At 41.0% G+C, this 15,968-nt stretch overlaps 1 protein-coding gene across 1 annotated transcript in view; it reads left to right on the top strand.

The window, feature by feature from the left end:
- Window positions 1-15,968, top strand: part of LOC142659465 (rho GTPase-activating protein 6-like) — a 370,769-nt gene that overhangs the window by 313,330 nt on the left and 41,471 nt on the right. Inside the window, exons 8-9 of the mRNA XM_075835626.1 lie at window positions 7,175-7,323; window positions 13,068-13,232. Coding sequence (XP_075691741.1) covers window positions 7,175-7,323; window positions 13,068-13,232 — 314 coding nt within the window. The remainder of the gene's footprint in view (window positions 1-7,174; window positions 7,324-13,067; window positions 13,233-15,968) is intronic.

Below are 15,968 nucleotides of genomic sequence, written 5' to 3'. Positions count from 1 at the left end.
CCTGGCATCCCCATTTGAACTTTTATGCACCGGCACGGGCACGGTGCGCCATTCGTTGTCCAAACTTTATGCTCTTCTGATCTCGCCCTCCAATCTGCCTACCCAATCTGCCTACCCAATCTTACCTGCTTAGTTGGGAAAGGGATTTGGGTCTAACATTCACTCCCGAACAAAAGGAGCGTCTGTTTACCATGTCGCATAAATCCTCAATGGCCAGTAGATATCAGGAGGCAGGGTTCAAGATTCTGTCTCGTTGGTATAGGGTGCCTTCCAGATTGCATGCAATGAATCCGGCGGTTTCGCCATTGTGCTGGAGATGTGGTGACCATGTGGGTACGATCTTGCATATTTTTTGGGACTGCCCACTCTTGACTGATTTCTGGTCTGAGGTGTGGCGCATTTCCTCGAAATTCACAGATTTCCCCCTCCCGAGGTCGCCGGGCCTTTTCCTGCTCCATCTGTGTGAGATACCTCTGTCTACGTATAGGCGCTCAGTTGTTCGCCACTTGGTGAATGCGGCTAGAGCGTGTGTTCCTGCGCTGTGGAGACAATTTTGTCCACCGTCGGTGGGCATGTGGTGTGGCAAGATCCAGGAGATTATGAGAATGGAGGACCTCACGGCATCAATGAAAGGGTCCCATGCCTCCTCCCTCAGAACGTTGCGTGAATGGATCCATTTTCAATCCTCTGTGGAATACAAGGCCATCATGGCCTCTTGACTTCTTACCTAGGCCCAATTGTGTCAGGTTAGTTCCTCTACCTCTCTTTCTCTCCTTACTGTCCCCGCTTTTCTTTCTTTACTGTTTCCCTACTCGACTACGGAGTATTATGCATCGCTGCGGGTTCAGGGTGCATATCTGCATTTCTTCCATTATTATTCCATTATTATTCTGAGCGGTATACTGCCTTCCATTGTAATTTTATGCACTTTTGTTATGCAAGTTACTGGCCTGTGGCTGATGTCCATACCTACTTGGTTTGTACTGAGTATACTGTGTCATTTTCTTTGTGCTTTAAAAACGAAAATAAAAGAATTTATAAAAAAAAAACATGTAACTTGGCCTGTTAAGTTTTTTTTTTTTATTGAAAGAGCTTTTGATTTCTGTAAATATATTACCTCCTGATGCAAATTCAACAAATTACCATTTTAGTTCTCTTTACAACCTATAAAATGTTTCGATCTCTGGTGTGCATAATAATTTGAAATCGTGCATTTTGAGTTTTTTTACTTCTAAAAAAAAAATCTGTTATCATTAGGAGATTTGTTCAATAAAATTTGCATTATACTCCAACGGTTGATGGCTTGAAGATTATACTGACTCATTTGCATCGACTATTTAGGAAAATCAGCGAAAAATAACATTTTCATAATAATTTGGAATGCAGTGTACTTACATGGTCCTGTCTAGGTTCGGATTTAGCCCTGGGTTCTATAAATGAGTATCTATCTAATATCACAGCCCAAGGGCAAATGTTCTAGTGAATGGGATGGGGTCCTCCTTCTTTGAGCTGGGCAGGGGAACCAGACAGGGCTGTCCTCTGTCCCCGGTTTTATTTGTATTCACTATCGAGTCGATAGCGCGAAGGATTCACCAGGATTATAGGTATCAAGGAGTATGTGTGGGGCAGAGAGAATGTAGGATAGGTCTCTATGCTGATGATCTGGTTCTCTTCATGTTAGATATAGAAAAAACGCTCCCCAGGGCGATTGAACTGGTAATACAATTTGGCATATATTCAGGACTTTTGATTAACTGGTCCAAATCGGCCTTAATGCCTTTTGTGGAGCACAACATGACCCGAAATCTATTTTAATTTACCGGTTGTTGACACGTTTAAATACGTTGGCATATATATATTACCAAAGTTCCAAACGCCTCACACTCCAGGAATATATATCCCTTAGAAGAGCTCTTTATACAAAAGTTTAAATCCTGGTGAAGTCTCCCTCTGTCGGTAGCAGGTAGAGTAAACTTAATAAAAAATGATCCTTTTACCTAAAGGTTTATATCTTTTAGAACATGCCCATGGCCCTATTCCTAAAAAGTTCTTTAAAAAATGTCATTCTTTGATGTCTTCCTTCATATGGAGTAGCTCTAGGAGGAAACTGGCTTTGGTCACATTACAGCATCCCAGGGTGTGTGGGGGTCTTGCACTTCCAAATTTATAGCTTTATTTTTTAAGGCCAAGCTGCGCTATTTGACAATACGGTTAACTGTGATCCAGACTCTGCCATTTTCAGAATACAGTTTGTGACACATTGTTAATTTGACAGATCTCTGGCATATTTTTGAACAGCCCACGCTGCTTAAATGGAAACGGTTATTATTACACAAGTTGGCTCATCAGGTGCGGAGGGCAGCCAAAGCTCTGCTGGGATTTTAGTGTATTCCGGAGGAACACCCCCCCCCCCCATGGGATAATTCGATGTTTCCTCATCTCCAGCTGTATGGGTACGTCATGGAAAGCATTGACTTCCCGCAAATTGCCGTACCCATACGCCAAATGTTTGGCCCCGGCTCAGAAGCTGAGCCGGTGCCATCATCGTCGGATCTCAGCTGTATCTTACAGCTGACATCCGACTGTAACGGCGGGGACCGAAATTGGCTTCGATCCCCGCCATTAACCCTTTAAGTGCAGCGCTCAAACGCGAGTGCTGCACTTAAGGTGTTTGCAGCTCATCGGAACCCCAGCAATGAAATTGCCGGGGTTCGGTGGCTGCAATGGCAACCGGAAGCCTAATACTGGCCTCCCGGTCTGCCTAGCACTGAAACCGGTCAAGATCCGCCAGGCGGCGGAGCCTGATCGGCTTCCGTAGCCGCCGGCAAGATGGCGCCGGGTCAGGAGCTGATCCGGCGTCATCAGCGGTGGAAGTCAGCTGTATGTTACCTGTAACGGCAGGAACCAGAGCTAGCTCCGATCCCTGCCATTAACCCCTTCGATGCAGCAATCAAAAGCGATTGCTGCATCATAGCGGTTACTAGCAGATCGCCAGCCCTGACAGAAAATCGGGACTGGCGACTGCAGCTATGGCAACAGGAGACACAAAGGTCTCCTGCTCTGCCATTATGGAAGCCGATTAGGCCCCGCCAGGAGGTGAAGCCTAATCGGCTTGCTGTCAGTGAATAACTGACAGATCTAATACATTGCACTACGTAGATAGTTCAATGTATTAGAAAAAAAATAAATCTGACAGCTGGACCTTCAAGTCCCCTAGTGGGATTTGAGAAAAAGTGTAAAAAAAAAAAGGGAAAAAAATAAAAGTTTGAAAACAATAAAAGTTGCAAGTAATAAAATAAGAGTAAAAGGGGGATTGCGTTTTATCAAGTCCTTTTATTATTGAAAACAAATAATAAACCATACGTATTTGGTATCGCCGCGACCGTAACGACCTGAGGTGTCAAAATATTATATTATTTATTGCACGCGGTGAACCGCATAAAAAAAAAACGTAAAAAACTATACCAGAGTTTCTGTTTTTTGGTCACTTTAACCTATAAATATAGGAATAAAAAATTATCGCACGTATTCCAAAAATGGTACCTATAAAAACTATAGCTCTTCTCGCAAAAAACAAACCCTCATACAGCTGCGTCGACAAAAAAATTATAACGTTATGGTTCTCACAACTTGGCGACAGAAAAAATACATTATTTTTACAAAAGTAGTTTTATTAAGCAAAAAGTTGCAAAACATAAAGTCCTATAAAACAGGTATCGCCGGAATTGTACTGACCCGCAGAATAAAGTTAACATGTAATTTATAACGCTTGGTGAACGCTGTATAAAAAAACTAAATAAAACTATGCCAGAATTGCGTTTTTTTTGTTTACCTGGCCTCCCAAAAAATAGGATAAAAGGTTATCAAAAAGTCGCATGTACCCCAAAATGGTACCAATAATAACTACACCTCGTCCCGCAAAAAAAAGCCCTCATACAACTACATCTATGAAAAAATAAAATTAGTTATGGCTCCAATAAGTCAGGAAATAACAAATATGCAGTTGTTTGAAGAGGCGATAATATCAAGGACCTAAAATTAGGGAACCAGGAAAGGGAGGGCCCAAACATGTCCGCTGGAAGCGAGGGTGCCCGTATTATACCAGGACAACACTTTCCCAGCAAAATTCCCCAAACTGCAAAGGTGCGGAGTGTGGACCAAAAGGGGGATAAGAACGGACGCCATATATCAGTGCGACACCGGCCTGTGCAGAAAGGATTGCTTCACAGCGTAACACACATCTATGGATCATTTTATTGTTGTTTTTTTTACCCCATTATTATACCACCTGACTATGCCCCTGATGTACTCTGCCCAGCTTTCATGTACCCCCACATTATAAACTGAAACACCAGCCGTACTCAAACAAAACTACTACCAAGCAATATCCGCTCTCCAAAAGCCAAATGGCGCTCCCTCTGCTCTGAACCTTACAGCGTGCCCAAACAGCAGTTTCCTTCCACATATATGGCATCACCATACCCGGGAGAACCCTTTTAACAATTTTTGGGGTGTGTGTGTCTCCAGTGTCATAAGCTGGGCATGACATATTTGCCAGTGAAATGGCATATCTAGGGAAAAATATACATTTTTAATTTGCACCATCCGCAGCGCATTCATTTATGGAAAAGACCTGTGGGATGAAATGCTCATTACACCCCTTAATAAATGCAGGGGGTGTAGTTTCCAAATGGGGTCACTTCTCAGGGGTTTCTTTTTATTATTTCACATCATAGCCTCTGCAATTGTGAACCAATACTTTGTAAATCGCCAAATTAGGCCTCAATTTCGCATGATACTCTCTCACTCCTGAGCCTGGTCAAATGTCCAGGCAAAAGATTATGGTCACATGTAGGGTGTTTCTAAAACCGGGAAACACCGCATAATAATTAGAGGGCTGTCTTGTTATGGTGGCACAAGCCGGGCACCACATATTGGCATATCTATGGAATAAAATCCCAATTTCACTCTGCAACATGGAGTGCACACTAATTTCTACAAAACACCTGCGGGGGTAACATGCTCACTACACCACTAGGTAAATGCATTGAGGGGTGTAGTTTCCAAAATGGGGTCACTTCTGGGGGGTTTCCACTGTTTTGGTCCCACAGGTGCCCAGAAACCAATCCAGCAAAATCTGCACTCCAAATGGCGCTCCTTCCATTCTGAGCCCTGCCGTGTGCCCAAATAGCAGTTTATGACCACATATTGGGTATTGCCGTACTCGGGAGAAATTGCTTTACAAACGTTGGGTTCTTTTTTTTCCTTTATTTGTTGAGAAAATGAAAAATTTTGCGCTAAAGCTACGTTTTATTGAAGAAAAAGGATTGGTTTTATTTTCACTGCCCAATTCTAATAAATTCTATGAAACATCTATGGGGTCTAAATGCTTACTACACCCCTAGATGAATTCCTCAAGGGTTGTAGTTTCCGAAATGGAATCCCTTTTTGGGAATTTTCATTGTTTTGTCCCCTCAGGGACTTTGCAAATGCGACATGGCCTCCGCAAACCATACCTGCTAAATGTGATCTCCAAAAGCTAAATAGCGCTCTTTCACTTCTAAGCCCAGCGGTGTGTCCAAACAGCCGTTTATTACCACATGTGGGGTATTGTTTTACTCGGGAGAAATTGCTTTACAAATTTGGTGGCTCCTTTAGTCCTTGTGGAAATTAGAAAAAAAAATGCTAAACCTACATTTTCTTTGAAAAAATATAGATATTAATTTTCACGGCCTACTTCCAATAATTTCTTTAAAAACCTGTGCGGTCAAAATACTCACTACACCTCTAGATAATTTCCTTGCGGTGTGCAGTTTCCCAAATGAGGTCACTTTTGGGGGATTTTCACTGTTTTGGCACCGCAAGAGCCCTTCAAACCCGACATGGTGCCTAAAATATTTTGTAATAAAAATAAGGCCCCAAAATCCACTAGGTGCTCCTTTGCTTCTGAGGCCGGTGCTTCAGTCCAGTAGCACGCTACGGCCACATGTGGGATATTTCCTAAAACTGCAGAACCTGGGCAATAAATATTGAGTTGCACTTCTCTGGTAAAACTTTCTGTGTTCTAAAGAAACTTGGATTAAAAATTAATTTCTGCAAAAAAATATGAAATTTGTAAATTTCACCTCTACTTTGCTTTAATTCCTCTGAAAAGTCTAAAGGGTTAAGACATTTTTTAAATGCTGTTTTGAATACTTTGAGGGGTGACGTTTTTAAAATGGGGTGACTTTTTTGGGGTTTCTAATATATAAGGACCTCAAAGCCACTTCACAACTGAACTGACCCCTGTAAAAAGAGCCTTTTGAAATTTTCTTGAAAATGTGAGAAATTGCTGCTAAAGTTCAAAGCCTTGTAGCGTCCTAGAAAAATAAAAGGATGTTCAAAAAACGATGCCAATCTAATGTAGACATATGGGGGATTTTAATTAGCAACAATTTTGTGTGTTATAACTGCCTGTCTTACAAGCAGATACATTTAAGTTGAGAGAAATGCTAATTTTTGCAATTTTTCGCTAAATTTTTGTGTTTTTCACAATTAAATACTGAACATATCGAGCAAATTTTGCCAGTAACATAAAGTCCAATGTATCACGAGAAAACAATCTCAGAATCGCTTGGATAGGTAAAAGCATTCCGGAGTTATTACCACATAAAGTGAAACATGTCAGATTTGAAAAATGCGGCTCTGTCAGGAAGGTCAAAAGTGGCTAAAGAGGGAAGGGGTTAAGTGTGCCTCTGTTTAGGCATTTGCATGCTGCAAACACAGGGCCATGTGGAACCATGCACAAAAAACATATTGGTTAATAGGAAAGCGCATTTGAAGGGGGATCCAAAAGGCCAAAATAGCTCCCTTTTATGCCAGGCCCTGGCACATGCCCGTACAGTGAATATCTTTCCTTTAGAAAGAGTGTAAAATTTAAAGATCAACTTCATTCACCTGCAGTTATATTCATCTAAAGTAGCCCATAGCAAAATTGTCAAATTTCTCTGGTCATTTAGCTGTAAGTAACCGGTCCTTAACTGGTTAAAATTTTGTTGTTTTTTTTTGTGCTTTTATGTTCTCTAATAATTTACTATTTTAATAATTGCTATAAGCTTATTTTAAAGAAGTATATAGAAGCATACAATATTAAAATAGTTCAAATGATTACAATATATATTTTTATACTTTACAGATATGAATCCCGACGAACGATTACATATTCTGCAGCTCCTGACGTACACCCTACCCCCGTGTAATGCTGACACATTGCTTCGGATCTTACAACTTCTCAACAAGGTTTCTCTTCATGAAAAAGACAGAGTTAGTCATATAGGAGAGCAGGTGAGTACGTTGTAGCCCTTTTTGACGGTATAATTACTATCCTGTTCACATCTGCGTCAGGGAATTCCGTTGCTATTCTCAGTCAGAGGAGCAGAAAAAAAGGGAATGTTGGATGCAACAGTTCCGTTGCAACACGGACACCACCGGCGGCCAACTGAACCCATTGGCTTTCCGTTGGGGTGTTCGTGGTAGTACCGGAAAAAATAGCACAGCATGCCGCACAATTGCTTCTGGTAATTTTTCCCTTATCTGAAATGGAGACCCCTAACGGAGCCTCCAACGCAGATGTGGACATGCCCTAAGACTACTGGTTCCCTTGAGAGCGACACAGTCCTAAGCGTCTCCTGCGTCTGATCTCCTATACTTTTTGGAGTGGATGATATCCGAGAGAACACAATAGTGTAAAACATTTTATTAAAAACAATAATAATGAAAAACTTGCTTTATGGACATGAATAAAGAGCATATAATTTCTCATTCAAAGTCTTCTTCTAATGTACATTGCATTGGGAGCATAGCTTAGCTGCATAATGCATTGCCCAGACTGCCGTACTTTGTCCAGATTGTGTCATACAGTGGTCAAATAAATACAAACAATACTTACATAGCCTTACTTTGCCCATATAGTGCCGAACCGGGACATGTGCTATATGACTAGAGCTCCAAAGGGACTAGAGGAAGGTTAGGAGCTTACCTCAAATTTGTTTTATTATTGAGTTCAATGTATAACAGTATGCAGTAGGGCTGGGCAATTATGACTTAAATCAAAATCACGATTAATTGAATATGTAACCTCTATTACGTTCATTGCATGATCATTTAGACCACACCCCTTTTTGCATGACACACTCCCTATTTACAAGCTACACCGTTGAATTAAGCCCTTCAGGACCCAGCCTGTTTTGGCCTTCAGGACCCAGCCGATTTTTTCAAATCTGACGTGTCACTTTATGTGGTAATAACTCCGGAATACTTTTACCTATCCAAGCGATTCTGAGATTGTTTTCTCGTGACATGTTGTACTTTATGTTAGTGAAAAAATTTTGTCCATAATTTTGGTATTTATTTCTGAGAAACACCACAATTTAGAAAAAATTAGCAAAAATTGGCATTTTTCTAAATTTAAACGTATCTGCTTGTAAAACAGATAGTAATACCACACAAAATAGTTACTAGTTAATATTTCCCATATGTCTACTTTAGGTTTGCATCGTTTTTTGAACGTCTTTTTATTTTTCTAGGACGTTACAAGACTTAGAACTTTAGCAGCAATTTATCATATTTTAAAGAAAATTTCAAAAGGCTATTTTTACAGGGGCCAGTTCAGTTGTGAAGTGGCTTTGAGTGCCTTATATATTAGAAACCCCCAATAAGTCACCCCATTTTAAAGACCTCACCCCTCAAAGTATTCAAAACAGCATTTAGAAAGTTTCTTTAACCCTTTAGACTTTTCACAGGAATAAAACCAAAGTAGAGGTGAAATTTACAAATTTTGTGTTGTTTTTTTTTGTTTTTTTGTTTTTTTTTGGCATAAATTTATTTTGAATCCAATTTTTTTTGTAACACCAGAGATATACAACTCTATATTTATTGCCCAGGTTCTGCAAATTTAGGAAATATACCACATGTGGCCCTAGTGTGATAATGGACTGAAGCACCAGCCTCAGAATCAAAGGAGCACCCAGTGGATTTTGGCCTTCCTTTTTTTTAGAATACATTTTAGGCACCTTGTCAGGTTTGAAGAGGTTTTAAGGTGCCAAAACAGTGGAAACACCCCAAAAGTTACCCCATTTTGGAAACTACACCCCTCAAGGAATTTATCTAGGTTTATAGTTAGCATTTTGACCACACAGGTTTTTCGCTAAATTTATTAGAATTAGTCTGTAAAAATGAAAATCTACTTTTTTCTGAAAAAAACAATTTTTAATATTTACAAGAAATAATAAAGAAAATGCACCCCAACATATGTAATGCAATGTCTCCCGATTTACGGCAATATCCCATATGTGGTAATAAACTGCTGATTGGACCCACAGCAAGGCTCAGAAGGGAAGGAGCGCCATTTGGATTTTGGAGCACGGATTTTGCTGGATTGGTTTTCGGTGCCATGTCGTGTTTGCAACGCCCTGGAGAGACCAAAACAGGGGAAACCCCCCAAAAGTGACTCCATTTTGGAAACTACACCTCTCAAGGAATTTATCTAGGGGTATAGTTAGCATTTTGACCCCACAGGTTTTTTGCAGAATATAGTGGAATTAGGCAGTGAAAATGAAAATAAACTTTTTTTCTGAAAAAACATAGAAATGTAACATTTTTACAAGGAATAAAGGAAAAAAAGAACCACAACATTTGTAAAGAATTTTCTCCTGATTACGGCAATACCCTATATGTGGTAATAAACTGCTGATTGGACCCATGCCAGTGCTCCGAAGGGAAGTAGCGCCATTTGGATTTTGTAGCGTGGATTTTGCTGGATTGTTTTTCGCGCCATGTCGAAACGCCCTGGAGGGACCAAAACAGTGGAAGCCCCCCAAGTTACCCCATTTTGAAAACACCCCTCAAGGAATTTTTCTAGGGGTATAGTGAGCATTTAGACTCCACGGGTCTTTTGCAGAATTTTTCTAGAATTAGGCGGAGAAAATTTATATCACAATTGTTATCCACTAAAATGTTGAATTTTCTAATTTTCACAAGGGATAAAGGAGAAATAAACAACCAATTTTTGTAAAGCAATTTCTCCCGGGTACGGAAATACCGCACATGTGGTCATACATTTTTTTCATTAGAAATTAATTAACCCTTTCAGGACTGATCCATTTTTTGCTTTCTTATTTTCGTTTTTCACTACCCGCCTTCCAAGAGCCATAACTTTTTTCTTTTTCCGTCAGTAGAGTGATGTGACGGCTTATTTCTTGCGGGAGGAATTGTAGTTTCTATTGATACCATTTAAAGTGCCATAAAAAGTACTGGGAAACTGAAAAGCAATAGGAAAATATAGTAATATAGTAAAAAAATCTGATTCCATTTTTTGGGGTTTTTGTTTTTACAGCTTTCGCCGTGCGGTAAAAACGAAAACTACAGCGATTTTGGCAGTTTAAATTATTTACGTTTTTTACGGTGTTCACCGTGCGAGTTAAATAATGGTATATTGTAATAGTTCGGCCTTTTACGGACATAGCGATATCAATTCTGTTTATTTTTTTACATTACTTTTGAAGAAAAATGGGAAAAGTTTTTTTTTTTTACTTTTAAACTTTTTTCTTTCTCACTACTAATAACTTTAAATCTTCTACACATTTTATTAGTCCCCTTAGGGGACTTGTACCAGCGATCATTGGATCGCGGGTAAAATATGCTGCGATACTAATGTATTGCAGTATATTATTATTTTTACAGACTCCTGTAACAGAGCGATCACTATTTCTGTCCGTTAGTCCCGGGTGTCAGCTGTAATACACAGCCGACACCCGCAGCGTATTGAGCGGGCTCAGCACGTGAGCCCGCTCCATACATCACCCCCGCACCATGACGTGCTATTAAGTCATAATGCGCAAAGGGGTTAATGCACAGCGGATGGTGTGAATATTGCAATTTCCCACTGATATGCCAATTTAGTGCATAATATGTTGTGCCCAGTTTGTGCCCCTGAAGACAAATACCTCATAAAGCGGGTATGGCGATGCCATATATGTGGGCACAAACTGTTGTTTAGGCACGCTGCAGGGCTCAGAAGGGAGGGACACCATTTTGCTTTTTGAGCACAGATTTTGCTTGGTAATTTTTCTGTTTTGGGTTTCGCTGGTATTTCAGTTTATAATGTGGGGGTATGTGTAATCTGTGCGGAGAACATCAGGGCATAATAAGAGGGTATAATAATGCGGTAAATAAATAATAATTCATAGATGTGTGGCCGGTGTCGCACTGATAAATGGTGTCGGATGTTACCCACTTTTAGAAAACACTACACATTTTGCATCGCATTATTCTGAGAGCCAGAACTGCTTTATTTTTTCACCACCGGAGCTGCGTGAGGGCCTATTTGTTGCGGGACAATCTGTACTGTTCATTGGTACCATTTTGGGGTACATGCGATTTTTTTGATCACTTTATATTAAATTTTTTTGCAAGCCAGGTGACCAAAAACAAGCAATTCTGACAATGTTTTTTAGTTTATTTTTTGCGGCGTTCACCGTGCACTATAAATGACCATTATATTTTATTCTGCGGGTCGGTACGATTACGGCTATACCAGATGTATATAGGTTTTTTTTATGTTTTGCAGCGTTTGCGCAATAAAATCACGCGGTGATACCCAATATGTGTACTTTTTTTAGTGTTCATTTTTTTCCTATAATGAAAGACTTATAGGAAAAAAATGCAGTGTTTGTTTATATAACTTGTAACTTTTATTTTTACACTTTTTTTAAAACATTTTTATTATCTTTTTTTTACTTGTCCCACTAGGGGACACTTAGACTTGCAGCTTTGATCGCTGCTAGAGTACATTACACTACACACGTAGTGTAATGTGTTCTAACTGTCATTGTGACGTGTCAGTCACACTGACAGGAAGCCTCGGAGGATCGGCAGGAGGCTGCTCCTCCGAGGCTTCCGTACATGGCAACCCGGAGGTCATTGTCTGACCTCCGATTGCCACGACAAGCATCGGAACCCCCCACGATCACTTTGGGTCATGCATGTCCGTTTGTATCACCTGAAACGCCATCTTAGGTTGGCCAGCGGGTTCCATGGCCTGAGCGTACTGTCACAATCTTGCGGTATGTGGACCCACTAGGCCACTTGTAGCGGAGTGGCAGCTGGCCAAACAACAGTCTATATAAAAGTCTATGCAAAGTCCTAGCACACGAGTACCTAAAGGAGTCCAGACTGTAGCAGAGGCTTTGGCACAGTTGTAGCTTGACGTGACAGATGGCACCAGACATGGCAGATGATACCAGACAAGGTGGATGACACCAGATGTGGCGGATGATACCTGACGCGTCAGATGACACCAGACGTGGTGGATAATACGAGATATGACAGATGACAAGCTCCACTCCAACTAGGGGCTCTGGAAACAAATACAGCAATAGAATACAGGATACGAGGAGCAAGATACAGTAACACTGGGAGCAGGAAGCAACTAAGGGACCATTTGCAATACGAACATGGGTAGACAACAACAATGCTCAGGCAAGAAGTGAAAGGGTGGAACCGTTTTTATAGTCCAGGGTGAATTGGGGATTGGTTAGGGAACTTTTAGTTTGTGCGCGCTGGCCCTTTAAGGCCTGAGACCGCGCACACCTTAGAGTTTGCAGTTTCGGCCGGCCGATGGTGGGGGACGGCGGCGGTATGCAACCACAGCCGTTAAAGATACATAGATCTATATGAGATGGGTACAAAGATATGAGATAGATAGATAGATTTATTGTAGAAAAAAAAAGTTGTTTTATTACTGTTACTATTACCCAGTCGGGCGGGCCCCTTTTTTCAGCAATGTGGCCGGGCCCCTGATGGCAGTACAAGTAGCACTGCCCTGTCTATGTAGAATATTTGGAGCTCTGTATGAGAAAAACATACTGACCATTATAAAGATATATAGAAGTAAATCAGCACAGAATTGTTAACCTCTTTTCATGTATGTAGCACTCTTTATAATTATAGTGTGTTAAGCAAATATTTTTAGGAGTAAGAATGTTCTTCTATGTATAATTTTTTTCATTTTATTGTATTGATTTTCGCAGATCCCTGGAAACAAAATGTCTGTTGGTAACCTTGCAACCATATTTGGCCCAAACTTGCTGCAGAATGAGAAAGGTTTGGAGTGTGAAAGGCAAAGTTTCCAGGACAGTACAGCTCAGATCAAAGTGACCGAGACATTGATCCAGCATTATCAAGAATTGTTCACGGTGGGTATATATTTCTTTACTATAAAACAACTTTGTAATTGATTTACTGTTAAAATTCAGTTGTTTTATCTATGCAAATTCTGTGTGAAGTTGGTGTCTCACTTCCTGTAATCTGCTGTCCACCACCTGTTGTCAATCATTGGCCCACCCTGTTTACAGAGCAGAAGTGATGGGCTGCAGAAAGTGTCTCTTCACGGCCTAATGTTCTATGGAGAGGGGAGGAGGGAGCAGAGAGAGAGAGAGAGTGACTGGCAAGACACCCTGCATGTAAGTTTATGAAGAGGGGGGTGAGCAGCTGTCGGAAGCAGAGAGAAACACAGATGCTGTTGCATGCTGCTGGTAAGATGTGAATCTAACCCCAGTGCTGGATTCCCAACTACACTACATATATATATGTGTGTGTGTGTGTGTATGTATGTGTGTGTATGTATGTGTGTGTGTGTGTATATATGTGTGTGTATATATGTGTGTATATATGTGTGTATGTGTGTATGTATGTATGTGTGTATATATATATATATGTGTGTGTATATATGTGTGTGTGTGTATATATATATATATATATGTGCGTGTGTATATATGTGTGTGTGTGTGTGTGTATATATATACACGTGTGTGTGTATGTATGTGTGTGTATGTGTGTGTATGTATGTGTATATAAATGTGTGTGTGTGTATGTATGTGTATATATATGTGTGTGTGTGTGTGTGTATATATATGTGTGTGTTTATGTATGTATGTGTGTATATATATATGTGTGTGTGTGTGTGTGTGTGTGTGTGTGTGTGTGTGTGTGTGTGTGTATATATATAGGTGTGTGTGTGTGTGTGTGTGTGTGTATATATATATATATATACACTACCGTTCATTAGTTTGGGGTCACCCAGACAATTTTGTGTTTTCCATGAAAACTCACACTTATATTTATCAAATGAGTTGCAAAATGACTAGAAAATCTAGTCAAGACATTGACAAAGTTAGAAATAATGATTTTTATTTGAAATAATAATTTTCTCCTTCAAATTTTGCTTTCGTCAAATAATGCTCCATTTGCAGCAGTTACAGCATTGCAGACCTTTGGCATTCTTTTTTTTTTAATCAGTTCAAGTTTATTCAACAAACTTCACATCAATACAGGTCATTATACATTCTCAGACATTTTGAAAGCATTTCTCCAAAGACCCAAGCATTTATTTCCAACAAAACAATCCCTTCCCCCCAACTCCCCCCTGTATCCCCCAGCCGGCCTTCCCGTTACAATCTTCTTTATCCTATCTCTTTCTCCTTCCCCTTTCCCTCCCCCCTCCTCCTCCAACTCCCCGCATGTACGCAACCGTCAGTGGCTCTGTTCCTGAATGTGTGACCCGTCCCTCCCTGCTCCCGTGCTCTTAGTGTTCCCTTGGACCCCAGAACCATTTAGAGTGGGCCCAGCGCACGTAGCATCATAAGTTCCGAGGAAGCACACCCAGAGTGATCAATCCATCTAGCCCATTGTTTTTCAAATTTAGTCTTGGACCCCCTCTTGGAATATATCCTATATTCCATCAGAACCTGAGAATTTAGTGCCCCTATAATTTCTTGCTTCGAGGGTGGCTCCCCATCCAGCCAGTGCTTTGCTATTCCCTTTCTCACTTGGTATAGTATTTTTGCAATTGCCAGCCCTGTCATCCTATCCCCCTCCAAGTCCCCTACATACCCCAGCAGCATTACCACTGGATCCAATGGAATCTGTACCTCAAACACTCGGCCCATTAACTCTGTCATTTCTGTCCATAAGGCCCCCAATCTCCCGCAGGACCAGAACATATGAAGGATGTCTGCCTTTTCTTCCGGACACCTAGGACACTTGGCGTCTGCCCTTAATGTGATGCCACTGTTGACAACGATAAAGGCCAAAGTAGAGGCTTGGAATAAGCTACCGCTATCTGCTCTGGGTAGGACAAATTTGATTAAAATGATCCTTATGCCTCAAGTGCTGTACATCTTACATAATTCCCCGGTATGGATCCCCAAATATTGGTTTAGGAGGTTGCATAACCTTTTCAGAGACTTAGTATGGAAGAAGGGGGTACCCAGGATTAAACTGGAGAAACTTCAATTGCCTAAGGAGGAGGGGGGCCTAGCTTTGCCTAATGCTTGGGTGTATTATTTAGCTGCCCAATGTCAGCATTTCTGGGGGTGGGAGCAGGAGGTGACAGAAAATACTCCTTTATGAGGTCTAGAACTTGTTTATTATCTATCAACTTCAGCCAGAATGCATTGAGCTTCCAGCCCCCTTGCCCCCGCCCTGCCCTCCCCTCCGTCACCACATTCATTAACAAGGGAGAATGATCCGATAGGGCTCTTTGTAGGTATTCTATCTGATCCACGAAGGGTACCGCTGCATTCGAGCACAAAATTAAGTCTATCCTGGATAGAGACTGATACGTGGAAGACGCACAAGAGTACTGACACCTACTTGGATGCTTATCCCTCCATATGTCCCGCCAGCCCATTTCCGCCACGAGATGACCAAACGCTGTTATTCCCCCCCCCTGTCGTGCCAAATTTATCCATATTGGTATTCGGTACCGCATTAAAATCCCCCATCACGAGTAACGGCACCTCCGGGAATCTAGCCAATTCTTCCACCACTTTCTTGAGACACCCACTTGAAAAGGGAGGGGGAACATACAACACCACCAACACACAATTCCAGTGATATATCGTACAGTGTACCCCGACATACCGCCCCTC

This window comes from Rhinoderma darwinii, chromosome 8, assembly GCF_050947455.1.
Source record: "Rhinoderma darwinii isolate aRhiDar2 chromosome 8, aRhiDar2.hap1, whole genome shotgun sequence".
NCBI classification, from domain to species: Eukaryota; Metazoa; Chordata; class Amphibia; order Anura; family Rhinodermatidae; genus Rhinoderma; species Rhinoderma darwinii.
Note: the sequence above shows the minus strand (reverse complement) of the source record. Positions and strands in the feature narration are given on the sequence as shown.